This window comes from Abrus precatorius, unplaced genomic scaffold (genome assembly GCF_003935025.1).
Source record: "Abrus precatorius isolate BTA unplaced genomic scaffold, Abrus_2018 Scaffold4, whole genome shotgun sequence".
Lineage (NCBI taxonomy): Eukaryota > Viridiplantae > Streptophyta > Magnoliopsida > Fabales > Fabaceae > Abrus > Abrus precatorius.
The window spans coordinates 1,247,874-1,275,394 of NW_020874384.1; the positions used below are offsets into that span (position 1 = coordinate 1,247,874).

A 27,521-nucleotide genomic window follows, 5' to 3' on the forward strand; every position below is an offset into this window, starting at 1 on the left:
ACTGTCATTACAATCTGTAACCATTCTATATATAACAATATCATCGTAATAAGTTTACCTTGTCGGAATTCTCTTTCTTTATTCTCTCTTCCCTGCGTTAAACAGCTCTACTTTCTTCCTCTTCCTCTTCCTCTTCCACATTCTTCAATCTCACTCTTCGCTTCTCAATTTCTCTCCAAAATATCGTTGATTCCTTGCGATCCATCTGATTGACAGGATTTCATGTCGTGAGAGGGCAACCACTCTGATTTCACGCGCTTTCTCGAGCGGCGTGGATTGGTTTCGGGTTCGAAACTGCATCATTCGATGATAACGAGGTACACTTTTTTTTTAAGTCGGTGGTGAACTTACGATGGTGTCGGTTACGGTTAGTTCGTTGATTTTATCTTTTTTTTAATTTTGGGTTTCAGGATTTTGTGAAAAGTTGTCTTATTTCTTTACCATTTGATTTATTTTTTTTCGAATTCTTGAGGGCTCTGAAATCCGTTTCCTTTGCCCAAAAAATAACGAATTTTGATGATTTTTATGTGTCTCATGAGTCTGGTAATGGACATATTCTATGCTTGGAATTGGAATGCTTATGTTATATACCTATCTTGCCTTGTGGGTGTATTTTATTTCTTCAAGTTTGTTTTCTGCTCAAAGATGTTGCTTTATCTCCTTCTTCTTCTTCTTCTTAATTAAATTTATTTTCTTTATTTTTATGTTAGTGTGAATAATTTTCAGGAAGTAGGACTTAACGTTCAGCTTTATCTGAAGTTTGTAGACATGTTGGCATGTATGGTTTCACCATTGCCCAAGTTCATAGTTACATTACATAAGGCTTGAGGTTTGACATTTTATAAATTTATAAAGAAGTTCGAGAATAAGTAATTGAGACTTCGTCTTTGGCTGAGCTGGAAGATTGAATAGCAATGTTATGTGTGTGGATTCTGAAATGACATTTGTGTAGTAGTCATGATGTGGGTATTTAGATCATTTGGATGTGCGTTTCATGATGATAAATGTATATGAAAGAAAGGTGAAAGTTTCTAAGAGAATAGTAAGGCTTTTCAGAAATGCTACGTAATTGCATTAAGTAAATGACCTTTTACCAGAATCATCTTTTGGGTGTGCCTAATGTATCATATTTTCTACGTGGTTGGGGATCATATGCCTATACTTTTCTCAAGTAATTTTTCCTCAAAGTTCCGTATAATATAGACCTACTAGTGTAGAGTCCTTGTGGAATAGGTTAATTAATGATGTATGAATTAGCTATAGATACTCAAATGATTATGCTAAAGCTTACATTTTCTGTTTTCATATTTCTTAATAAATAAATTTCATCTCTGGACAATCTGTCCTCATGTTAATTATAAGGTCTTAGGTTTGTGATTCTGGATATCTAGTTCTCCTTTTGACCTCTTTCCTTTGGTTCTGGCTAATTGTTTTTATTTCTCTTTTCCCTTTAATGAAATAAACAAGGCATGTTTCTGTTTACCCTCTCTATCCTAAAATTATTTGAACTATTTATCGATTAAAATAATAAAATTTGGAACACCTAAACTAAAGTTGATAAGTTATTGGATTCTGTAACGGTGTAATGACAAGTTATCAATTAAAAGGATTCATTAGCGTCTGACTAAACTAAAGTTGACAAGTAATTTCAGATGTGAAATGTTAACTGGTATTTTCATGTGCGCAGACTCTCTTCTTGATTTTATGGTTGCTAAGTAATTTTCTAACGACTGATTTTATTCACTCTGTTTGTTGTAGAATTAAACTGCATCAACAAATCTCTACATTATGGATCAAATGAGTGATTTGCAAATGGGACAGCAAAGTCGTAGTCATTCTCAGTCTGAAAGCATCCATGGCAGAGGCACCAACATTTCTCAGCCTAATATTAGTACAGTGGTGTCAGCTTCAGGGGATGCAATGAATGTAGATTCCCATTATTTACTAGATGCTCACGATAATGTCCCGATGCACGGAATAGTTCACCGTCAACATAATCGTCATATGGGTGCTGCCTATGTATATTGTCCTGACATGAATCCTCCATCTAGTACTGCTGTGTCTGGAAATCGCAGAACCTCCAATCAGTTGTCAGGTTCAAACACATTCACAGCTTCTGGGACATACAAACGCAAACATTCTGTAGGAACTAGAGGAAATAATCAACATTTAAATGCTTCAGCTAGTTCTTCGATTGGTCCTCGCAATGCAAGACATGCAGAAAATGGAATTCCTTTGCCATCATTTTCTAGTTCGTGGAGCAGATCAGATGAGCCTCTTATGGTGTATGACCATAACCATTCAATTCAAGGAAACTATTCAGGGCAGCACTTTCATCCAGCTCCTCTTCCAAGGTTGGCTCAACAATTGAATAGCAATAATAACAATGGTCATTCTTTGGCTTGGAATCAGTCTCTTCCAATGCCCTTTGTACAAGGTAAAGATGTTTTTCTCCATTATTTTTGTTCTGTGATTCTGTGTTCATGTACATTAATATTACTTGGGATGATTTGTGAGTTAATAAAGTGAGTAATTTACAGTAACATGCATTTGAGAAGTTTTATTCAAGTTTTCTAATAAAGAGTGGAAACTTAACTAAGTTTTTTGGATCAACCAAGCAGTAAAGTAAATTTTTTCAAAGTGTATTGTAGAACTAAAATTTGAATAAATCTATAGGTGTTTTTTTCTTCCGTGTATTACCTGCCTCCCACAATGTCAATAGAATAGCCAAACAATGTACTCAAATTTTCTTCGAATACTTGTGAATGGATTAGGTTTCTGACTGTTACCCTTTTATTCTCTAGTTCCCAATGCTAATGGACGTTCGTTAGAGAATACAAATATGGGTTTGTGGAGATACCATGATACATCTGGCAGCACAAATGGCCTAAGATTTCCCTATCCTGCTCCGGTCAACCCGCATTACCATGCCTTTCATTATCATACGCGGCCTGTGCAAGGGAGGAGAGGTCACTCCATCAACTTTCATCCTCCAGTAACTGCAGCTTCATATAGAGTTCCAACAAATCCTTTAAGCAGTGCTCAAATTCCCATACAAAATGCTTTTGAGATGGGCTCTAGGCGTGGTCTCCCGGTGCCACCTGCAGGTGCATGGATACACCGACCTCATAGGATGACTGTTAGATGTCCAACTCTTCCTCCCATGGCCTTTCTCCAAGTTGAGGTTAAATTTTCTATTTCTCTTCATAATTGCTTTTTGTACTTCATTGTTCCATAGGACTTTTTATGTAGATAATAGTCATCCTACTTATTTTTACTTATCTATATTGATTGTTTTGTCACAAATTTTGCAGAATATTGCTATACTGGTTGGCCATCATAGAGATATGCGCTTGGACATTGAGCACATGTCTTATGAGGTAAGTAGACATAAATTTGTACTGAATTAGAATAATGAGGTCCAGGATACTAAAAATTTAGTGACTACGGAAAATTTTAATTTGTTTACTCTTTGAAATTGTACAACAGGAGCTTCTTGCATTAGGTGAGCGAATTGGCAATGCAAACCCAAGTTTATCAGAGGAAACAATTACAAATCAAATGGAGACAAGAACTTATTTACTACCTACTAACTTAGAGGAGGCAAATTCTGATGAACAAGAAGCTGATATTTGCATAATATGCCAGGTATACATAATTGCATAATATTTGTACTAGGGTAATGTAATCCATTTTCACCATTAATTGAAATGCTTGTATATGATTTCACAGGATGAATATAAGAACCAAGATAAGATTGGAATTCTTCGATGTGAGCACGAATATCATGCAGATTGTTTAAGGAATTGGTTGCTTGTGAAAAATGTCTGCCCCATATGCAAATCAGAAGCATTGACTCCATGAGAAAAGAAGGGTGTATAAAAATCAATGCACTCTTCTTGGATACTATATTTTTTCGAACGAGTTCATATTTTGATATGTATATGAACTTGCACATAGAGACATTCACATTGCTCAACTCATTTATTTGGTGGCACCAGAACATTGTATCTATCAAGTTGTACAGAACATGTGATGTAATAACATTGGTTATTTTCATTGTTACTATTTTTTATATGGATGGTTGAATGTCCCATGTCATGTATATATTGATATTTTTTTTCTTCAAGTATACGCTTTGTTTATTTGTTATTCACAATAGCATTATCTTTTTCACGTAGTATATAATTCATGATAATAATGAACAAATTCGTTGATAACAAACAAAAGTTGCTTTCTGTCATTGCTTAGAAACATTGAGGCATGACACACAAAATAGATAATTATAACATTTTTTTGTTGACCTCTTTTATTGACATATATGTAAGTTTATGTTAATCTTGCCTCTTAAAAAAAAAGAGTCAACTACACATAAAAAATTTTTGTTGAAATTTTTTCTTGGATAACATTTCTACAAAGAAAAAAATCAATTTGACTTTCCTCTTTTCTCTATTTTTTTTAACACTTAATATGACTGTAAATTTTTTGTTAGTATGAGATAACGCGGTGATGTAAATAAGAATGTAAAAATATTGTTATTTTTCTGTCGTTATAATATCAGAACTTAAAAGCAATGAATTTGGAGGATGATCAATGTTTTTGAGTTTTAATTTTTTAGTTAAATAAATGCCTGGGAACGTGGCGTAAAAAATGTACTTAACTTTCTCTCGTTGTTCATTTTATATAATCCTCCTTTCTACTGGTTTAATAACGTCTAAAACTACAATTAAGAGTAATTTCATTATTATTAATTTAATTTTGCTTACAAATTAGTTTTATAAATAAAAAATCTAATATTAAATCAGGGTGACAATTCGATTCATTTAACCACAAATTATCCAATCTATCGATACATAAAATTCAACAACCTATCTAATTATAAAATAAAAGTTAATTCATATATTATTGAATGTATAATGAACTATTCAAATTTTTTTAATACATATAGTTTTCACAAATCATAAATAGATTTAAACCTTATTTTTAATCCATTTATTATATTTCAATTTAAAGATTATTCGGTCAATAACACCCCTAATACCAAGCAAGAGAATATTGTTATTCTTGTTAAGTTATATAATAGACCCGCATTAAAGGACCACAAATAATATTAAAGTTAGGTAAGTTCATTGCTAACTAAAAATAAATCAAAAGAAGAATGCCACAGACAATAAATATTACAATTTTATGGGAATAAACTTAATTAGTAATTTTGTTACTTAAGGTTTTCAACGATCAAAGACATGAATAACATTTCATGAAGCATGCAAAATGCAAGAAGTTGAACCAATCTTAGCATAAACTTTCCTTTAAAGTAAATTATTTCAAGTAAATTCTCAAATGTTAGCTATAACTCAAAGCATAATAATTTTGAATATGAACAAGTTCTTTCCTTTAAAGGCAAACAATATACTTTGAATTCTAACAAACTAAAAATGTGTTATTTTTGTTAGTGATCAATTTTTTAGTCCAAAATAAACAAACACATGAGCCACAGGTTGTGCACCAATTGCATCCTCCTTAATCATAGTATCATTAATGTCATGAACACCTTTAGAATCTCGATGCCTGCCTGATAAAGAAAATAACATAAGAAAACCAACAAATCAAACCACCATCACTCATATTATCCAAATTATCATCTTCCTTTCCCTTATCATGTCCTCAATCCCAACAAACCACCAAGTAACATAACCTAATCCAGCCACACTAGCCCAGCTTCAGCATGGACCCTTATCCTTGGCACCATCTCCTTATCCCAATGGAAAATGCAAAATGGTAAGGTTGCATTGGCCACTTCCAACACAAATTAGCCCATTCCCCTTGTGCACTCCAAGAGGAATGCACACAATGAAACAAGTCCAAATAATTCATTTTAACTATGGCAATAATTTTACAACACAAATACCTCATTTTAATCAAATCAAGTTCCAACAACCTACCTCATTAAACCACAATTCAAATTCAAGGGGGTAGGGATGGCAAGCATCCATTGCCAAACTAGAGAGATAAAAATATATTTTTCATTTATTCTTGCTGTTAGTCAATAATTTAGGCAATAAAGAATATTCCTTTTGGCATACAAGTTTCATAAACACTTCAACAAGCACATGTTGTTTTATGTAATTGACAAGAAGCATGAAAATTTCAGTACCATGAAAAACAATAGTAGAGACCAGTGTAGTTGAAGGTGAAAACAACAAAATTCTAGTGTGTGATGACCTTCCCTCAGTTTTAACTAGGGATATGAGATGTAACAAACATTCTTCCTATAGCTAGTTACTATAAGTTAAATTAATTTTTCTTTATAACCACAAAGTCTTATTCTCTGATAAACAAGAGTTGACATATAATCAAAGTGGTAGACAAGTGGCATAAAGGTAAGGTAACTTGCTATTATGAAATTAATTTAACTTATGTAGATAAACAATATTAATTAAGAACAGCTGGTATACAAAATAAATAATAAAATCAAACATATACTATGTTAAAGATGACCTTGAGAATTTAATGCTTGAATAACAAAATAGAACTATAAAGCCATTCTTATCCAAGAAGTTACGTAGCGTAGTTGGTCAGTGTTCATGAACACAAATGATAATTCACCAATAAAATAAATTTTTGTTATAAAATCTTATTAATAAAATAGATGTTAAAAATATAATATAATAATAAAATAGATGTTATATTAATTCTTAATAACACCCACAAGATAACTGTACGCTGATACACTTTTTAGTTTTCCGATTCACATAATTCCACTCATGAAACCAACACGTTTCCATGAAAATGGGTCTTTTCGGAGTTGTTTGGTATACATATATATTTTCTATTTTTAAGAAAAAAATGATATTATGAATATATTTAGCATATTTAATTTTTTTAAAAAACATTTCCATAAATATAATTGAAATTCTTTTACTCATAACAAAAATTGGTAAAAATTAAAATCAAACATTAAAAATTTAACATATTTTGAAAAAGCTTTCCCTGGACGTTAAAATTTTAGATTTATAAGATTACGTAAAAGTATTGTCTCAATCGTTTTTATTGATATTAAATAAGTAAAATTTATAAAATAAAATATGAATTATAAATGAGTTATTGGAAGATCTTCCCTCAGTTCCGACGCCAATACCAACTTTTAACCCCCGCTGGTGTGTTCCCAAGTTGACTTGCTTGACCTCTCTCTCTCTCTCTCTGTGTTATTTCCGTGAATCATGGACAGCCAAATCGCCGGCGGCGACTACGACTATCTTTCCGGCTTCGGCAACCACTTCTCCTCTGAGGCGCTCGCCGGAGCTCTCCCGCCGGCGCAGAATAGTCCTCTCATCTGCCCCTATGGCCTCTACGCCGAGCAAATCTCCGGCACCTCCTTCACCACCCCTCGCAACCGCAACCTCTTCAGGTTAGTTACTGCTTTTATTTTTCTTCTTCGTCTCTTTATAATTCAACGATTATACAAATTGATTTTCGCGTATTTGTGTTATCTGCTCCTTAAAATCATATTTTCGTAGAATTTGATCATCATCATCACCGGAAATGTCAATTTAATTACACTTTTGTTTTCAAAAACCGAAACCTGCGTAGACGAATGAGATTAGCTTTTTGTAATAGTAAAAAAGAAGATAAAATATAATTAAGACTCCATATTTAATTTAAATTAATGTATAATGTATTTTATAAATGTATTTCATTTTTACTTGCTTTTATTTTCTCATATTAGGATTTTAAAATGTATAATAAATTGTAAAATTATAAAACTTCATTTGTTTATCTTTTTAAAATGATTCATATTTTTTAAAATGAGTTATTTATTTTAAGAAAATGTTAAACTAAAAGTATTTTTATTAAATAATATAAGAATACTCATTACCATAATTTTTAATATATTTTAATATAATTTCTAATAAAAATTTATTATTTACTAATTTTTAATTAATGTCAAGTCTGATTAATAAGATTCTTTGTTTTACTGCCTCCGTTTTTCTTTTTTATGTTTAAAATTTTGAAGAAGATTAAGAAAATAATCAATATTTTAAAATTTATAAAAACATATTACTTAGCTTTTTTATATTATATTAGTTATTTAATTTATTTGCTATCTCTACTAAATAAATATTAATTATTAAGAATAAATTATAAAAATATTAATTTTATAAAATGATAATTCAAAGTAAACAAAATAAAAATGTTAAAATATCAAATAAAAAAGAATGGAGCCAATGAAAGATTTAAATCTGACTACTGTTCAAGTACTTTCCTTTTTTCCTCTCTATATGTTCCACCATTGTGTATATTTAGCGTTTTAAGTTTTTACTTCTGATTTTTGTCTTTGGGTGTAGTTGGTTTTATCGGATCAAACCATCTGTGACCCATGAACCGTTCAAGGCTCGGGTTCCTTGTAATGAGAGAATTTTGAGTGAGTTCAACCACTCAAACAGTTCAGCTAATCCAACTCAGCTTAGATGGAAGCCCATGGACACACCCCATTCTCCCACGGATTTCATTGATGGTTTGTCAACCATTTGTGGTTCTGGCAGCTCCTTCATGCGCCATGGTTATGCTATTCACATGTAATCAATTGTTATCCTGTGATTAAGTAGTACTCTTGTTTCTTTGACAATGATTTTGACTAGTCAACTTTTTTAGTAAAGCCCATTCATTGTCATTGAAAAATTGATTAAATATTCATTTTAGTCCTTTTATAAAGTTAGAGACTAAAGTGATGCATGCTTACAATTTAAGGGACAAAAGTGGGTATTTACCCCAGAAAAATTTTAAGTATTAATCACGTAGGTCCTGATTTTATAAAATTCTCAATTTATCCCTAATTTTGTAAAAGGTTAATTATTTCAGTCACTAATTCAATCTTAGAGACTAAAATGGGATTTTTTTTTTCACTTTTGTTGGTAAGGTTTCAATCAAAATTACATAAATCGTGAGCTTAAGTTTTTTCAAGACTCTGGTGTGGTGGATAGTTTTTATCACAGCAAACATAGTGGAAGTGACTAAGCTTCCGGAATTTGTATGATAAATTTAAATTTTGAAGGTTACATTACACTATAATAAATGGAACAATGTTATAACACTTATAGGTACACTGCCAACAAATCAATGGACAATTGTGCCTTTTGCAATGCTGATGGTGACTTCTTGATAGTTCCTCAACAAGGAAGTAAGTGACTACAACAATTTCCTTGATTGTTAACAAAGAAAGTTGTGTTTTGGGTTAGTTGCATAGTACTCGCTTACACATGTTATAACTCTTTCTGGACCTGTATAATTTCCCTGTTGATCTGTGCTCAATGGACTCAGGATGCTTCCTTTTTCCTTTCACAAAAAGAAAATATGTCGGCATTCTTGATACTTGAATGTAAAAAAGAAATCTCCTAATTGAAGGGTGTCTCTGAATTATAAATACTGATTTTGAAAAAGGCTGGTGCATTAGTCTTCTGAATGTAGTTATTCAACGTTTTTATTTTTCCATGATTTCTTCCATTGGAGTTATCTTTGATTCGTTGTGTAAAATCTTATTTTTAGACGGACAAACAGTTGTCACCATGTTTTTGAATTCTTCCATGCATGAATATCTGCTTTGGCGTTGTGGCTAAATAAAGTTTCATGACACTTGAGAGTATGCTCTATTCCTTCCTGTGTAACACAGCTTTTCATGAGTATTCCTTTCCCTTTATTATTATCTTTTAATGCCGGGTACTGGATTTGTAGGACTATTCATCACTACTGAATGTGGAAGGCTGAAAGTTTCCCCTGGCGAAATTGCTATACTACCTCAAGGTTTTCGATTTTCTGTGAATCTGCCTGATGGCCCATCCCGTGGTTATGTTGCTGAAATTTTTGGTTCTCATTTTCAACTTCCAGATTTGGGACCAATAGGTATCTTTTCTTTTGCAGTTAAGAAATTTAAACTACCATAGCTGTTGCTTGAAAATCCATATATATATATATATATATGTATAATTAAAATGAATTTTGTTTACATTTTAGGTGCTAATGGTCTCGCTGCCCCAAGGGATTTCCTTGTACCCACTGCATGGTTTGAAGATAAACCTTATCCTGGGTACACCATAGTGCAGAAGTTTGGTGGTGAACTATTTGCTGCAGTACAAGATTTCTCTCCTTTCAATGTTGTTGCTTGGCGTGGTAACTATGTTCCATATAAGGTGGGTGGGTTTCTCTTCTACATTGTTTCAAGAGAATAACTTATGATTACCATCGTCATCATATTATTTTCAATTTGATAGGGGTATAATTCCTGTTAAAAACTTATGCGTCTTAAATTAAATTAGCAACTCTTCTTTTTTTCTTGCAGTATGATCTAAGCAAATTCTGCCCTTATAATACAGTTCTATTCGATCATGGCGATCCTTCAATCAATACTGGTATGCATTTTTTTTAAATGAAATTGTCCTTAACCCCCTCTTTTGTTCATGGAATTTCTTTTCTTTTCTTTTCTTTTTTGACAATTATTGTACTTATGTGCAGTGTTGACGGCACCGACTGATACACCTGGAGTGGCATTGCTTGATTTTGTCATTTTCCCACCCAGATGGCTGGTTGCTGAGCATACATTCCGGCCTCCATATTATCATCGCAATTGCATGAGTGAATTTATGGGCCTCATTCATGGTGGCTATGAGGTATATTATACTTCTGTTTCTTTTTATAAGAACTAGATTTTTGTCGTCCTTTAATATAAGACCTTTTACAAAGTTTTCGGAGAATTTATTATCTTTTACATTTCTAACTTATTAACAATAATAATAATAATAATAGAGTTTGACTTTAACTAAAGGTAAACTTGGAATACATTAACTTTTTTTCAACCACTTTGCTAAATGTGTTATTCAGTTAAAATGTTCTTATAAAAAAGACCGGATGGAGTATCAAAATTTGACTTTGATTCACGGTTTGTTTGAAGCATCGTATGGCTTCAATCTTGATGGTAGTTTGTATGGCAAAAAAGCTGGGCTAGTTTTTGGTCGTTTGAGAAATTGAGGCAACATTTCTTCTGTAGTCTGTGCCTAACACGATTGTCTTGGCAGGCCAAGGCTGATGGATTTCTTCCAGGCGGTGCAAGTCTTCATAACTGTATGACTCCCCATGGTCCTGACACCAAGTCGTATGAGGTATGGTTTCTCTGAATAATCATAGGGACATTAAGATCATTCTTGTACCATCTTTAACTCCATGAGTAAATTCTACTGTTGGAGTTGAAGTGTTTTCGCTTCAGTCCATGACTTTACAAATTTTTTACTTTAATTCTTAATTATGTAAAATACCATTTACTTTAGTCTTTTTTAGTACAAAACAGTAAAAAATAAAGTAGAGATGAATAAAATGAACACTTTTGAAAAGTTAGAAATTAAATCGGGAAATTTATAAAGTCAAAAACTACTGTTGATGCCTTATAGGAACTGAAATGGGTTTACTCAGAAAAAAAAAAACTGAGTTATGTGCCATTTGTTGATTTGGTTAAAGTACTAAGAATGATAAAATACAAATTGATGGATTCAATCTTCAGTAAAGAATGTTGGTACTTGGTTTACAGGCTACCATTGCACGTGGGAATGATGTAGGACCTTCCAAGATCACTGACACAATGGCTTTTATGTTTGAATCGAGTTTGATACCCCGTATCAGTCAATGGGCCATAGAATCACCATTCTTGGATCATGATTATTACCAATGTTGGATTGGTTTGAGATCTCATTTTACAGCGACTGAGACCCGTAAAAGCCCGATCTTGCACAATGGACAGTGAGGAGTGAAGGGGGTGTTGCCACACAAATACAATTAGCCTGAAAAGTCTTGGTTGGATATTGTTGTACATAAAATTAAATATAATTAAAATAAAATGTAATATAGGCGTTAGAAGTGAACTCAACCACAAATTGGTGGCAATAAAAATGGTTTTTGAAACGTTACTTTATGTTGTATGTAAGTTTATAAGTTTTATTTTTATTTTTTATTCTCACTATCTTATCATAATTATTATTTTTTATTCATTGTATACTTATTAGTTTAACTATTAAATTTGCTTAATACTTTTAGTTCAATTAGCTTGCTTATCAATTCTTAACTATTTGTAGTTTTTTATTAGCTTATCCATTAATTTTGTTAAATACATCCTTAAAATACATTAAATATATATAGTTACTTAGTTATGATTTAAAATTTGGATTCTTTTGCTCTCGTAGACTGTTCTCACTCTGTGCCCAAACTATTTGAAACCCTGTCTGAGTTATTAGAAACCGGTCTAAACTACAACCTATTCCCCCCGTTTACTCCATAACATTAGTGATATCAATTTACATTGGTTCTGCCGTTATGATTATTTTAATATTTTAAAAATTAAAAATATTTATATTTTTTATATTATTTATTATATATATTTAATATAATATTATTAATAATAATTATTATTTTACATGTGAAAGAACGTAAAATACTTTCTTAATTTTTAAGGTATCATCGAATTATCTTTAAATTTTTAAACATAAATTCGATTCAAATTGAGCATGCTTACTCAATATTTACATCTGTTTAGGATTATTAAACACAAGAATGATAAGAGATAAATTTTAATAAAGTAATAACTGTTTTTTTTTAAAATAAATTAGAAACTTGTAAACTTAAGTTCTATGAGTATCATTCAAAACAAGCTAGTGAAATACTTTTTGAATTTAATAATTTTGACTTAAATACTAAACAAATTTTTTTCATATTTTATTTAAAATGAATATGATTATTAACAAAATTTTAATTTAAAGGATTAAAAAGTTAATTCAAAGAAAGGTCAAGTCAGTGTTGGTACCATTTTAAAACAAAACAGTAAATTTGATTTTTATTATGTTTCAAGAAAAAAATTGTTAATTTTAATTACTGTACAGTGTTTTAAAAGTAATTTAAATATAAATTTAATCATTCACATATCAACTTCTAATATATCTTGCATGTTTAATATCTTATTAATACTAAAATAATTTAAGAATAAATTTAATTTAATTTCTCAAAATATATTAAATTTTAATTTTTATAAAATTATTTTTTTATATTTTACAAATATTAATTTGTGCCTTTAATCATTGTTAAATAATAATGTAGTTAGTTTATGTTATTACATGTTAATTTTTATACTACATGACATGTTGCTTTGTGAAGAAGTAAAAAAAATAAGAAAAAGTATTTTATAAAAATAAAAAATTAGGATTTGATGTGTTTTTTTTTAAATTATTGCCTTGATAAAAAAGCCACTACTTTAAAAGTATTTTATTGTTGGCTACTTCAGAACGCAACTAAATAGTGTCCCTGTGTGCCGAAGAAGCAAGAGAGGAAACAGAGTTAGGGTTCCGCACACTCGCAGAGTCCTTCTTCGCATTCAAAACCCCTTCAATTCAAATCAAGGGAACTTGCTAGGCTTCATTCTCTGTTTCAAAGAAGAAGATGGCTCGTAACGAAGAGAAGAGGCAATCCACGCTGAACCGCTTCGTCGAGATGCAAGCGGAGGAGAAAAGAAAGCCCAAGGAGCGTCGTCCCTTCTTGGCTTCCGAGTGCCGCGATCTCTCCGAGGCTGACAAGTGGCGCCAGCAAATCATGCGCGAGATTGGTCGCAAAGTCGCCGAGATCCAGAACGAGGGTCTCGGCGAGCACCGTCTCCGCGATCTCAATGACGAGATTAACAAACTAATTCGCGAGAAATCGCATTGGGAACGGCGGATTGTTGAACTCGGCGGTCCCAATTACACCAAGCACTCCGCCAAAATGACTGACCTCGACGGTAACATCGTTGATGTCCCCAACCCTGGGGGCCGTGGCCCCGGCTACCGATACTTCGGTGCCGCCAAAAAACTCCCCGGCGTTCGGGAACTCTTCGAGAAACCGCCGGAACTTCGAAAGCGCCGCACGCGCTATGACATTTATAAGCGAATTGATGCGAGCTATTATGGTTACCGTGATGATGAGGATGGTGTGTTGGAGCGGCTTGAGGCGCCGGCGGAGGATGCTATGCGGCGTGCGGCTGCGGAGGAGTGGCGGCGTGTGGATGAGGTTAGGAGGGAGGCGAGGAGGGGAGTGAAGAGCGGGAAGGTTGTGGAGGTGACAGCGGTGGCGAGGGAGTTGCTGAAGGAGGAGGAGGAGGATGTGGTGGAGGAGGAGAGGGAGAGGGAGAGAGAGAGGAGGGAGAGGTTGGAGGAGGAGGAGAGGAGGGAGTTTGTGGTGCACGTTCCTTTGCCGGATGAGAAGGAGATTGAGAGGATGGTGCTGGAGAAGAAGAAGATGGATCTGTTGAGTAGGTATGTGAGTGAGGGGCTCATGGAGGAGCAGAGTGAGGCCAAGGACATGCTCAACATTCAGCGCTAGGTTCGTGTTGGTTATGTTTAACTTGGATGGAATTTGAATGGCTAGCTAGGTTGTTGGTTACATGTTATTGCTGTTGAATTAGATTAGATGCAAAGCAATGAACAGTGATTGCACAGAAATGTATCGCTATTGTGCTAGTTTTTTGAGAAATGCAATGAACGGTGTATTTATAGTTATAGATTGTACTGGATGATGACGATGATATTTCATTGAGAAAATTGAAATGCACCGTGCTGGCAATTTTTGAGTTTCTATGTACCTGCAAAGGGGAATGCAAATGGATACTGGTTTTATTGTGTCATTAAAGTTCTTTTTTCCTATCTGCAGTGATGTATTATTTTGTGGTATGATTTATTCTTATGTAATAAAGTTTGAAATCAGAAGAAATAAAGGGAATTTTGCATTTTGTCAAGTCAAATACATGTCAATAATAGAGTTAATAATTTTATGTCATTTTTATCAGTGTTAACACAAAAAGTAATAAAATATTACATTTGCTATGAACCTTGAATATGTAGGAACATACTACCAGTTTCAATTGCCTGGTGGGGTGGTGAAAGTTATTTGAAGATCCTCGTTCTAGCTGCACAATACTATTGACTTAAAACCTTTTCTTTAAGCTAAAATTTGCATATTAGAAATGTTGGAAGAGTTTAAAGGATTTTCTGCCACATTGTGGATTCTTCCTGATAATAGTCTCTTTCTAGATCGCCAACGTTTAATCACAGCCGTCATTAGACTCCACATTGTTCTCTGTCCATGGTATAAATAATTTACAGAAAACAAGTAAATTAAGAGAACAGTTGTTGAAGTGCCTCCAGTTAGGATGAAGGGCACCATGAAGCTGCCAGGGCTAAGACTAGTAGTTTCTGCACCTGGGTCTACATCTTTGCATTCTTCTGATGCAAGCATACTGTTTTCTAGATCACGTAGTGTGCCATTTTCAGATATGTTTAGTAGGGCTTGGTTTACACCATGAATCAATGGCGATCCCTTTGGAAACACCTGTAAAGACATTGCAACAAAGTAAAACATAAACTTGATTCTAATTAAGGAGCTAGAAATTAAGAATAATTCTTACATGTCAATGTGATAATCTACATCCAAATAAAAGCCCAAGTTTCACTAAAATAACGGTTTTAGCATCAGTCATCAGAACTGATTTTAAATTACCAAAAATGACAGACATAGCTTTTCACATTTTGTATTTTTGATGTAATAAATGCTTCCTTTTTTCAAAGAAAATTCTTTTATTTTTTTAGTTGCTTAAAATAAGCTATAAGAGCTCGTGATAACAAAATGGTTAATATAATTATCAAACCTTTGTTTGAGCTTTTAATTGTACTCAAAGCCATAGACACTGTTCTCACACAAGAATTACTTAAAAACTAAAACAGGACAAAAGTGAAAGAATATTTGAAGCAATACAAATCCATATCCTCCAACTTTGTATGCAGGCCCTCGAGTAAACCCTTTACAGTGCTTTGCCAGGAAAATTTTGGCCTCAGGAATGTCAAGGAAGGCAGCTGCTATTTCTTTGTTTCTGAAGGCCTCAGCATAGTTCTCTGATGAGTTGAATTGCTTGATGTTTTCAGCATTGATGCCCAATGCATCCTGGATATATCTTTTCAAGTAGGATCCTCTATCATATCCTACCTTGGCATTGCTGTTCTTGAGCACCTGAATGCTGTCTACGGTTGGTTCAAACCGTTCAACAGTCAACATGCTGGCAAGGCTAGCAGTGTAGGTCTGTGTAATGATTAGAGCCACAAAAAGCCAGACCACCATTGCAACCCTTGATAAATTGCTGTGTAACCTGTCCCCTGTGCAGCCAATTAAGCAAAATATGTTACTTGAGATAGTTGTTAGCATTAGTCACAATGCCCAAATGGCCAAGAGTTTGATTACAGTTGTTCCTATTATTATTAATTGAATCGATTTTCTTTTGGATAAAATGATGGCATAGATGTTTAAATCTATGACTTTCTACAGATTAACCAAATCAATCACCCCTTGCTCATTGCTAATACTAGTAGTTTAAATAAATTGAATTTTAGAACAGAAAGTTGGGACTTGTATCTTTGGATGCTTTAAGGGCACGTTTTGGGTAAACAACTTAATTATAACACTTAAGCTAATAGCTTATTCGTAAATTTGAGGGTGAAACTAATTGAAATAAGATAAAATTAGCTCATTTTAATAAGCTTTTCTATGAAGCTTGTTAAAATAAGTTAAAAAGAATTTAAAGGAAAGTTGTCATTTTTGTAAACCCAAATAATATCTATAGAAACTCTTTCAAACACATCCTAAGACTAATCTTCAACAATCAATTAAGCTTCCGGAATAGTTAATTCTTGTCAAGTATTATTGGCTACATCATGAACTTCGAAGTTATAGATGTTAGACTGCTAAACACCCTAAGATATTGAAATGAGATGGATACAATAGATGAACAAGGAAGAAAGAAATTACCATTCAAAGAGAAAAGAGAAAAGAAAGCCAACCACAGCATAGTTGTTGTTTGATGCAGAATAGGCCCCTTAAGCTCAGGGCAGTGGTTTCTTTCAATCATCCATACAACAAAGCCATTGTAGAAAATGATGACTAATATTAGAACCCACATGAGCTTTGTAAAAGGCTTCATGAATAGCCATGCTCTATTGCCTGTCTTCGGTTTAACAGGAACAATCATCACCACTCCTGGATCAGTATAGGGCTGAGTGAATGAAACATATTCATAACGCGAGGACACTATTGCTACATCACCAACAACTGCGTCATATTTCTGCATCATGCATAGATCAGTCCAAGTGTGCAAAGTAAATGGCATTATGATATGACTAATGAAAAAAATTTCTGGAGGCTACCATATACCAGCATATTAGACATGGACAAGATAGTTTCACACCAAATTAGTGTGCACTATAAGCTTGAAAATGAAAGTAAAGCTAGGGTGTGAAATATAAAATTATTAAATTAGTTGAGGGAGAAGTGCTCTCTTAAAGTTATATTTTTATCTCAAGTTGTATATCATATATCTAGGTCCTAAGAAGCACAGATACCACATGGGATACAAATATTACTAGACAAAGGATAAAACAATTTTAAATGCCACAGGACACGACATGACGATAATACAACATTTAAAATTGAATTACTGTAGACATATCAAATGTTAAAATTTATCTAAGTATTATGGTTTTCTAATATATATTAGTATAAAAGTTTAAAAAATAAATGTAAAAAGTTATAAAAATGCAACTAAAGGTATTTGAAGTGTCTATGAAGTATCCGGCATAGATACATGTCGGACACAATTACAACATAACACGACTATCATTCAAAAGTCTGTGCTTCTTAGCAATATATTATCAGTGATTTGCATTAATGAAGTGAGCTTCACCATACGAGAAATAAAACACTTGCCTTATAATAAACTTGCTTCACCAAATCATCATATGTGCCATTAAAGGCAAAAAACTCATATTCCAGATGGTATGGCAATTTTTTTACGGTTTCTTCGAAAAGATCTATAGCAAATCCCTCGAAGGAAGTAACTTTTTCTGAATGATCTTGAGTAACATCGACATACTGTTTGAATGTTGATGTAGAGGGGACACCAATTCTTAGTCGTTTAGAACATGTTGGATTGATCATTTTTCCAAATTCCTTCACAAAAGAACTATAAGAAGCATTTTGGTCCAAAGATTTTGAGAAACTATGTCCATCTGACCAGAAACCAATTTCCCTGTAGCTCCTCCCAATCACGTCAATGATTTGAAAAGTACGCGCTGGAGATAATTTTTTATCAGTGAACTGAATTTTCCCACTTAAACCAGTAAAATTGCTAAGCAAAATCTTGTTTAGAAAAAGTTGACCCTGTTTTGGTTTGGTTTCCCTCATTGCCTGAAGCACAGTCCATGCGGCATCATAAGCTTGGGCTGCAAAGATCCCGGGCTCATAATTATACTCTTCAAAATTCGCTGAGCTAAATTCTCTACGAAATCTATGGTAGAAGTTTGCATATTGGTGCCATAGATTTGGAATATAGCTCTTGACTCCAATAATCCCTTGCAAATTGGAGATAGTGGATGTATTCAAGGAATGAACAAGGTTTGTAAAGGTACTAGTACTAATCCATACATTACCTTCCTCCATCATATTCGTTCTTTTGGCAGTTTCAAAAAGGTGCAGTGCCGAAGGAAGGGATAAATGGACAATAAAGACTCTACATTGCCCTCCCCTTAGCTTCTCAAGTTCTTGAGACAATGAAGAGGAAACAAAAGGTGGAATGGCTAGAACATTGCTTAACTCTGTGCCAACTTCTGTGAGAGCTTCATAGAGCTGAGGTAAAACTTCAGCGGAGGATGAGTCTCCATCTTCATATATTATGCTTACCTTGTAGAGATTCCAAGACTTGACAATTTCAGCTATAGCTTTCATCTGCATGACTTGGCTAGGCGAGGATTGGAGCAGGAATTGCCACTTCTCTATTGCCCATTTTGGAGTTGTATCTGCTAGAGAAAGGAGGGGTATGCTCCTTTGGTTGCATACGTCAGCCACTAAAGATGTCTCTTCCCATGTTTGTGGTCCAACGATTGCTTGCACCTTTTGATTATCAATAAGATCTTTAGCTGCCAAACAATACATTACATTACAAGAAGAAAGGAAAAGGGTCAAATGATGTCTAAACTCTAGGAAATAATTTGTTGTTCCATATTGGAGAAATTGGTAAGAATGGAAAAAATTGAAAATTATGATTGCCATAGGCAATGGACTAAAATGCAATAAACAATGAAAATTATGATTGCCAGACTATCATCTTCTACTAATATTTTGATAAATATGTAAATCATGAAGAGTTGATAGCTTTATATCTTAAACTGTTTTTGAATGATCACCTACCAAGGAATGTATCAGTATTGACTTTATGATAGACTCAACTTTACATGATTTTGAAAGGTCATTGCATGGTTAAAAGACATTATATACACTGTTAATAATGAATTATTTAAAGCAGTGGGACAGACAATGAGAGATGAACCTGCAATAGCTGCCAGAAGAGGATCCCCTTTAGAGTCTCTAACATGCAAAGTAAAACTCTGATTGCTATTATGATGAAAGTCTTCCAATGTCAGCTTCATAGCCACTGCTTGCTCTTGGCCAATGCGAGAGCTGCCATCTAAAATAGCTCCTATTATGCCCTTAACATCAGAACTCACATCAGCTTCACTATTCCGAGGTAAAATTACATGCATGTTGATAAACCAAATCACAAAAGCAAACCTATGCATATTTACTATAATAGAATATTGCTAGTCTAGACACACTCATCCCATTATATAAATGTAAACATAAATTCTAGATTGCTTAAAGAACATATGTCAAACAAAAAACTTGCCTTTTCTTTTTGGGTTGAAGGAGTCAATGTTCATACCATTTTATAATATTTGACCGCATTGATTCTTAGGAACATTACTATTAGTTTTAATGGGTCAAATTCCAACGTTCTGGCAAAAAGTTTGAAGCAATTTGAAAAAATAAAACATTTGGAGGCAGCAATGAATCAATATCAGCAATCGAAACCATTTGGCATGCAGGTAAAACCTGGATTACATGCAATTGACATGGAATCTAATGTTAAGCAATGCAATTATTTCTCTGTCTCAGTACTTTTGGCTTGTTTATAATTAACTCTCTTTTTGGAGCAACAAGTGTATGTTTGGATTCACACTAAATTATCGGTATATTTATACGCGTATTTCAATTCATTTGAATGACCCAAAATCAACTTTATCAAAATTAATTTATTCAATTTTAAGTCAAACAGACAAAAAGTCCCTTTAACCACGTTGTTATCGCACAATTGTTGCTACTTCAACCGCATTTTCTTGTGAATTGTGATGTTTGAAATTTTTATAACAACATAACCATAATTTTAAAACCTTGTTGAGTCCTTTATGTTATCTGCACATGTCGAAAATTTAAAAATAAACATTGGTAAAAAAAATAAATCTAATAGTTATATAAAATTTGAATTTCTGGCAATTACATTGTAGGATACATGCATGTGCAGTGCAAATTACAGAAAACGTACTAGTGTGGAAAGTTTCTTCTATGAAATTTTTATTTGAATTCAAAGTTATGATTCTATTCAAGGAAATGCTTATTTTAATGCCTTAATGTGTGAGCATTATTGCTTTAGTCTCTTACTTTATAAAAATTTCATTTTGATCATTTTAATCTTTTTTTACTTTATTTATTTTTTATTATTTTGTATTGAAAAAACTAAAATGAATGTCGGTTTAAAAAACTAAAATTAGTATTAGTTTATTCTTTTCTTTTCAAGATTCTCTTTATATTCTCGTGAAGTGAAATGATTAAGACTGCTTCATTGTGGAAACTTCAAGGAAGAAAAGAAGGCTTAAAAGGACACTGACAAACAAAGACTTTGGGTTTTTTCTTGACTAAAAATTCATTTGGCATTAAGCGAGAAAGAAGGGTATGCTGTAGAAACAAGACCCTTTGTGTTTGGATTTTACAAGCTTTATAAACCATTCAAAGCTTAGCATATCGTGTTGCTTACGCTCGCTCTAGTACAAAATTAAAACTCTGGAAATTTTCAGAAAATGATTCAAAACCACATTAAGGAATTATTTTTTTATATTTATTATTTTTATCTTACTAAGACAAAATTCTGTCTCTCATTTGTTAGGAAAGAAAAATAAACTTTAACATTTCCTAAAGCTATTATTTTTATTAAAAGGAGTTTTTGTTATTACAATTGTTTATTTTTAGACTCACTTCTTTTCTGTTCTTTTTTTTAGAATAAGGCTAAAAATATGTTTTAGTGATTAAGAAATTAAATGAATTTGAGCACGTTTATATTAGTTTATTAAATTTTTTTTTATAATTTTAACTATAACTAAATTTTAAAGGAAAGAAAAAGTACCCACAGAAATGTGGTATTCACAATGTGGCTCTAATTTTGTTAGTACGTTATAATACGTAAAAAGGAAGATAAAAATTTGCTGGACTCAAATGTTTTCAAAATCTTTTTTTCCTTGTTATTTCATTTTGTAGCATAGTAAAAATATAAAAATTATTTTTATAAAACTTTTTCCTGTTGCAAAAAAATATTTTTTTATAAATAAACAAAAAAATATTTTTTTAAGAATGAAATAAATACTTTATTTTATACAGTTACATAATTAATAGGGTTAGAAATCTGTATCTGGTCAAATATATCATTTTGTCTTGAGTTTTCTATTTTTTTTAAAATTTTGGAGGCAAATTTTATCAGTATTTTTCTCTTCCCTTTCAATTTGCCATCTTTCTGTTGTGGCCCAACTGCACTCAGCTTTCTGTATCACTTTTCTTAGACTGTTTTAGAGTTAATTTTAGACGGAAAATTTTATTTGATGATATTTCTTGTTAACAAATTTAGAGCTAGTTTTTATAAATCTTCCAAAATCCTCTTATACTCATATTTTAAATTTCTCAGAATTAGATTTTTTATTAATCTTCCTTCTCATTCTCTACAGCTCTCCTCTTTTATTAGTCAAACTCTTCTTCTTTTTTTCTTCTAAGCATTCAAACAAAAGTCTTTATGAATAGAAAGTCCAGTTTTTCAAGTTCCACAGTCGAAAGTTCTTAATAAATATCACTATTCATTTTTCCTTCCTACGTATTTGTCTACTCACAACACCATCATAATCCATGATATGTTCTTCTTGAGGCTGGACTGTATATATATTTGCTAATAAAAATCTAAATTTGGTATTGGAATTGATAATGCTAGCTCTCCAAGATTCACTAAACATAATTCAGAACATCTTTGAGAACAACCAGTAAAAGTAATGATAGGAAGTATAAGAGGTATGCTGGTATGGCTGTCCAAAGAGGGAAACTTGAGCGAAAACTTGCAGTGAGGCCCATTACAGCACATACAATTGCTACAACAAGTACATCAGCTGAGAATTCCCAATTTATATCTCTAACATATATTAGAATGGAGATCACCACAAAGCAAAGAATGTTGTTCATGAACACAGCTGAATAAATCTGCATTCACATAAATCCTCATAGGTCATATGAAAAAAATAAATACAAAAACTAGTCCCTGAAAGTGACACTTTATTTACCTTTGATCCTTGAAAGTTTTGTTTTATATAATTTGGCAATTAAGGACTCTCTAAAAGTGTTTCCGTAAAATTGAGCTCTTAAATGTGTTAATTTTGCTTACATTTTATTCTCATTTTGCTTTGTAGGAAGTCCAAAAAAGTATGACTAAGCTAACAAATTTGGGGACTTTCAGGTAAAAAAGTTTCTCCTTTAGGGATCAAATTGTTTATTTATTCTAAATATCGAGTTAGATTAGTGAAGTGAAAGTGGCACGGGAAGATGACTAACCTCATATATTGTTTGACAAGTGTTTCTTCTCTTCTTATGGCTAGCTTCTTTGATTGCTGAGGTAGTTTCTCTAAAATTTGTAGCCAAGGGGACTAAAATAAATGATATGAAAAATGATGAAATTCCTGCTTCTTCAGAGAATTTCTCAACACTGGCTATCAGGGGCTCTGCAAGAAGAGACAGCATAGTAATTCCCAGCACCACATATCCTAAAGCACTCAACCATGCATATACTCCTTTGCTTTGCTTATCTTCCACCAGCTTTTCAACCTCTTCCCAGGTCTAACACAGTCATTTCAAAGAGTGCAAGTGCATGTAAATTTACATTATTCAGTGTTTGATCCATAAAAAATTAAAAATAGGTACAAATTAGTGAGTTATCTGAATTAAGGAAGTGTGGATTACTTGAAGGTTTCCATAAGGCAGAGATGAGTGATGATTGTGACAGTAATTTGTGTTTATCCATTTTGTAAACCCATCAACAAATTCCTTCTCACTTATTTCATTGTCTCTATTAATATCAAGTTCTTGAAACATTTTTGTAATTGCCACCTCTGCATTAACAAATTGAATGTCCTTGACTAGTTTTTCTAACTCAGATCTTGAGACATGGTTGTCCCCATTGGTATCAATTTCTTCAAATAACCTGTTGCATCACAGCTATGAGAACAGGTAAAAATACTCAAAAATATTAATGGTGCACTAAATTCCTTATTTGACAACCAAATGGCATCGACTTTAAACAACAAATTAATTAAGGTAAATATTTGCATTTAGATATAGAAAACATTGATGCTGACCTTCTGATCACAGATTCATCAGGTGTCCCATCATCTTTACAAAGCCTGCCAACTATATCATTCTGAGCATGCCTTAATACTTCAGATATAACACGTCCCCTCAATTCGCGTTCTTTTCTTGTGTGTTCAATCCATGGCTTGATGAAAACCTGTTCAAAATAAATTAGGGATGAGCTTAGAAAAGAAATGCCCTCTCTTATTCCAACCAAACATAGGTGGAGAAAAATTAACAAATAATGTCAAGGGCACCAAGATCCTGCACTTTTTTAAGTACTAGTGAGGAATGTGTTTATGATATAATGTTATGACTCAAGAACACTAGGAGAGTTCAACCAAAAAGACTAGTCTTACTCTTAGCCTATTTGGCGTGAGAGCTCCATGACCACATTAAGGCATCTTATTTTACTCGACATGTGACTTAAAACATTGCTACTCCCTTTGAGAACGCAATTGTTATGAACTAAGAATATGACAAAAGCCTAACCTAAAATACTAATCCATTAGATGAGAGAGATGCATGGCTTAAGTACAGCATTAAAATTCTTGTTCTACTCAACCTGGGATTCATAACATATAATGTGTTGAATTCATTTCATAACTCACAATGTTTTCCTTTGTTACAATGGCGACAGAGAGATTCGAACTTATAACCTCCTGAAACTACCAAAACTCCTCATCACTAGTGGCTTGCATGGAATTCACAAGGTGAATTTTGTACCTGATACATTTTGTTCAGTGCCTTTTTGGGGAGGTAGTGTCTGTCCAAAGCATGCTTTGCTTGGTTAATAAATTCTGTCAAGCCTTCGACAAATTCTTCCTTGGTTATAATTTGATCACCATTTCGGTCAAAAATTCTTAACATTTCTGCTATTTGTTCCTCTTTGATATTTGTTTCAGTAGCATCCTTATTAAGTATCCTCTCTTTTATTTCAGAAACTAATAAATCCTTGGTCCCTTGTTGACTGATTTCATTATATATCCTGCATATTGAAGAATTTTTGGTTATGCATGCAACACTTGTTTACACAATTAGGCAAATGGCCATTTAATCTTGGATAGTAGATACATATACAACATTTGTCACATGCTCCACATCAACATTATCAATAATATGGTTAAGGATGAAAAGGGGGAATAAGAAATCGGAAAATGAAGGATGATGATTAGTGGTATGTGAAAAATGATGTGTGTATGTATATCTACTTTGAGAACTGTTTCATGAAACCTCACTCACCCATTTATGGCAGCAACATTGGGAGTTCCATCCTCAGTAAGGATCATTTCCAGAGTTTGCTTTTCAACACGTTGAAAAATTCTTAATATCAATTGACCATGTTTTACATATTCTAGTCTCGTTTTCTCAATATGGGGTGTAAAAATCTGCATATTTGTTAGTAACAATAAGAAGCCTTATGATGTCAAGTGGTATGCATTCAAAGAGAGAAAAAATCTTCCCCAGGAAAATAGGATGACAATGAGCAACATCAATACATGTTGTGTTCTAATATGGATAGTTCCATTTGTGTAGTAAATAAGAACTGTGGTTAATATTAAGAAGGTTTAAATATATTTTTGGTCATTGTAAGATTTTGATTTTCGCTTCCTTTTTTTTTTTTTTTTTTTACTTTTTGTCCCTATTTTTTTAAAAAAAGTTTAACATTTTTACTCTCTAATGATACTATGATTAATTAAAATGTTGTCACATATTAATTTTTTATGTCACTAATAAACTTCTTTGTTGCCTCATATTTTTAAAAGAAACGAAAACAATAAATTAAGACAAATAAAAAACTATAGAGTCAAAATTTTGGTGCAAGAAAATTAGGCCTTTTCTTTCCCTTCTGTTCCTCCGATTTTAATTCTTAGTAATATTCTTAAATCAGAGTATATGTTTACATTATAAACTCTAATATACTCATATCTCTCTTTAATGTTCCAATTAAAATTCAATTAGCCTCTAGAATTACCGAACTACTATACCGGATATTCCTTCCATATAACAATTAATTAATATTGTGTAGCAGTTAGATAGAGTGAAAGAATTGACATAAATATACTAAAATAAAGAGTTGGATAAGAATTAAGAAACCTGGTAAACGAAGGCTGAGATGAGAAAAATGAGATCAAGAATAAGGGCAATCATTAAGGTCACAGCAAGTGGTGTTGAAGAAAATTGGAATAAAGTGGGAATTTGCATTATGATGAGTGGTATAACTGACAAAACCATGATTTTTGCTTTCTTCATAGTGTCTACTTCCAAAGTAACACCAAAACCTATTAATATCCATTAAAAATGAATTACAAGTCAAGCAACTAAAAAAGAGTAAGGTAATGTAGTGAATATTTTGAAACATGAAAAGACAAGCATCAGCTTCATCGGTTAAAACCTTTTGAAAAGAATGGATCAGTAATTTCAGTTAGAAACATCAATTAAAATACAACCAGTATTTAGTAGTTCAAATATCTAGCAAGAATATGGGACACTGTATGATAATTTTAAATTTAAATAAAACTTTTAAAATATATTTAAAAGAATTAATTAAAATTATAAGGGTGGTATTCCTTATTAATTTATATGTAATTTAAAAAATATAGATGAAAGGGAAAATTGTTTAAATTATCAAACAATTTTATGCATAATTAATTTAAATTTTAGGAGAATAAATTAAGAATGATGTGTTATTCTTTAAACAGTGAATATACTTTCAATCATTCTACTCTAATTTAGATCGGTTTTGGAAAATCATAAATTTCTCAACAATTACAATTACTCGTAAAAAATAAAATATAAAAAAAAAAATCAAACTTTTTCTACAACTTACGATTAACTTTTTTAAAAGTTTTTTTAATCTAACGTTTTCAAAAACTAATGTGAATTTTTCTATCACCTTATTTTATTTTCTATAAATACTTGTGAAATTTATCCAAATAATCAGTTATCATCAATAAATGTGCATTAGAGTACTTAGAATAATAGACAAATGGAGAACAGACCAGTTAATAATTCTTTTATGGTTGCACTTGATGAATCTGAGGCACTAGAGTCACCAAATATAGGGTCATTTTTCAACTTTTCACTGCCAATGATAACACAAGTTCCCCACACTAATGTAAGAAGTAAGATGGATGATCCAGCCAACAAGCCTACTCCAGTGGAAGTATACTTTTGTGCACTCTCTGTATCACTAGAAAGTCCAGAAACTAACACAAGATAAATAGTTAGGGACTAGTTGTCACCCATCAAAAAATAAATCATCACCAAATGTTGTTTATTTCAAGGAAAGGGAAAAAAAAAGGAGACCTTTTAAATTAGTATCATACCAAGAATAATTAAAGGCTCAGGAAGTGCACGAAGAATATCAAAGGCTCTAGCACCAAATATGCCAGGTCCTAGAATCTTGAAGACTTGTTCACCTCCATCAGCTAAGTATGATTCTCCATGGAATAACAAGTACTCATAAACCAAAATTAGAAAGAGATGACCCAAAATGTTATTGGAACATGGCAAGAAACCATACATTTGCTCACAATACTTCCCAGAAGACTCACTTCCTTTGAGATACAGGTGTGAATTTTTGAGTTGAACATCATCAACTCCATTAGAAACCAACTCAGAATCACTGCTTCGAAGGGCACGGCCTTCAGCTTCATGTGACAAAACAAAAATTATGAAAATGAAGCATACTGCCTTTGACATGCTTCTCATTTTGCAGGAGGAAAATGAGGTTGGAGAGAAGACTCCAAAGGATGAAGTACTTTATTATTTAATTTCAGCCTTCATGCTCAATTTATAGGGGTTGTTATGGTTGAATTTACACTTTTCAAAGTCATATGTGCATAGACGGAAAACCATAAATATTAAGATGCACAGATTGCTCACAAGGTAACTTGAAACTTATTTGTATGTTTTTTTTTATAAATGGAGTA

The 27,521-nt window shown here is 32.6% G+C and overlaps 5 protein-coding genes across 5 annotated transcripts; 3 read left to right on the forward strand and 2 right to left on the reverse strand.

Moving 5' to 3' along the window:
- Positions 1-65: 65 nt before the first annotated feature.
- Positions 66-4,153, forward strand: LOC113865729 (probable E3 ubiquitin-protein ligase ZFP1). The gene is made up of 6 exons (XM_027500455.1): positions 66-317; positions 1,759-2,437; positions 2,805-3,184; positions 3,315-3,380; positions 3,490-3,648; positions 3,733-4,153. Exons 2-6 carry the CDS (start codon positions 1,789-1,791, stop codon positions 3,862-3,864), a joined length of 1,386 nt encoding a protein of 461 aa, XP_027356256.1. The 5' UTR covers positions 66-317; positions 1,759-1,788; the 3' UTR covers positions 3,865-4,153.
- Positions 4,154-7,137: 2,984 nt separating this feature from the next.
- LOC113865354 (homogentisate 1,2-dioxygenase) lies at positions 7,138-11,938 on the forward strand. Its single transcript, XM_027499838.1, has 9 exons — positions 7,138-7,408; positions 8,346-8,576; positions 9,099-9,178; positions 9,730-9,897; positions 10,009-10,184; positions 10,334-10,403; positions 10,507-10,661; positions 11,067-11,150; positions 11,573-11,938. The coding sequence occupies exons 1-9, from the start codon at positions 7,221-7,223 to the stop codon at positions 11,783-11,785; spliced, it is 1,365 nt and encodes a 454-aa protein (XP_027355639.1). The 5' UTR covers positions 7,138-7,220; the 3' UTR covers positions 11,786-11,938.
- A 1,453-nt stretch (positions 11,939-13,391) lies between these two features.
- LOC113865576 (pre-mRNA-splicing factor ISY1 homolog) lies at positions 13,392-15,371 on the forward strand. Its single transcript, XM_027500244.1, has 2 exons — positions 13,392-14,382; positions 14,901-15,371. Exon 1 carries the CDS (start codon positions 13,468-13,470, stop codon positions 14,380-14,382), a length of 915 nt encoding a protein of 304 aa, XP_027356045.1. The 5' UTR covers positions 13,392-13,467; the 3' UTR covers positions 14,901-15,371.
- LOC113865132 (glutamate receptor 2.8-like) lies at positions 14,998-19,640 on the reverse strand. Its single transcript, XM_027499511.1, has 6 exons — positions 19,427-19,640; positions 17,809-19,016; positions 16,855-17,167; positions 15,811-16,205; positions 15,220-15,387; positions 14,998-15,135 (listed from the first exon to the last, which is right to left on the reverse strand). Exons 1-6 carry the CDS (start codon positions 19,638-19,640, stop codon positions 14,998-15,000), a joined length of 2,436 nt encoding a protein of 811 aa, XP_027355312.1.
- Positions 19,641-22,197: 2,557 nt separating this feature from the next.
- On the reverse strand, positions 22,198-27,291 carry LOC113865133 (sodium/calcium exchanger NCL1-like). Its single transcript, XM_027499512.1, has 9 exons — positions 26,916-27,291; positions 26,589-26,795; positions 25,684-25,868; positions 24,829-24,974; positions 24,313-24,574; positions 23,595-23,743; positions 23,200-23,440; positions 22,795-23,076; positions 22,198-22,446 (listed from the first exon to the last, which is right to left on the reverse strand). The coding sequence occupies exons 1-9, from the start codon at positions 27,289-27,291 to the stop codon at positions 22,198-22,200; spliced, it is 2,097 nt and encodes a 698-aa protein (XP_027355313.1).
- Between the last annotated feature and the right edge of the window lie 230 nt (positions 27,292-27,521).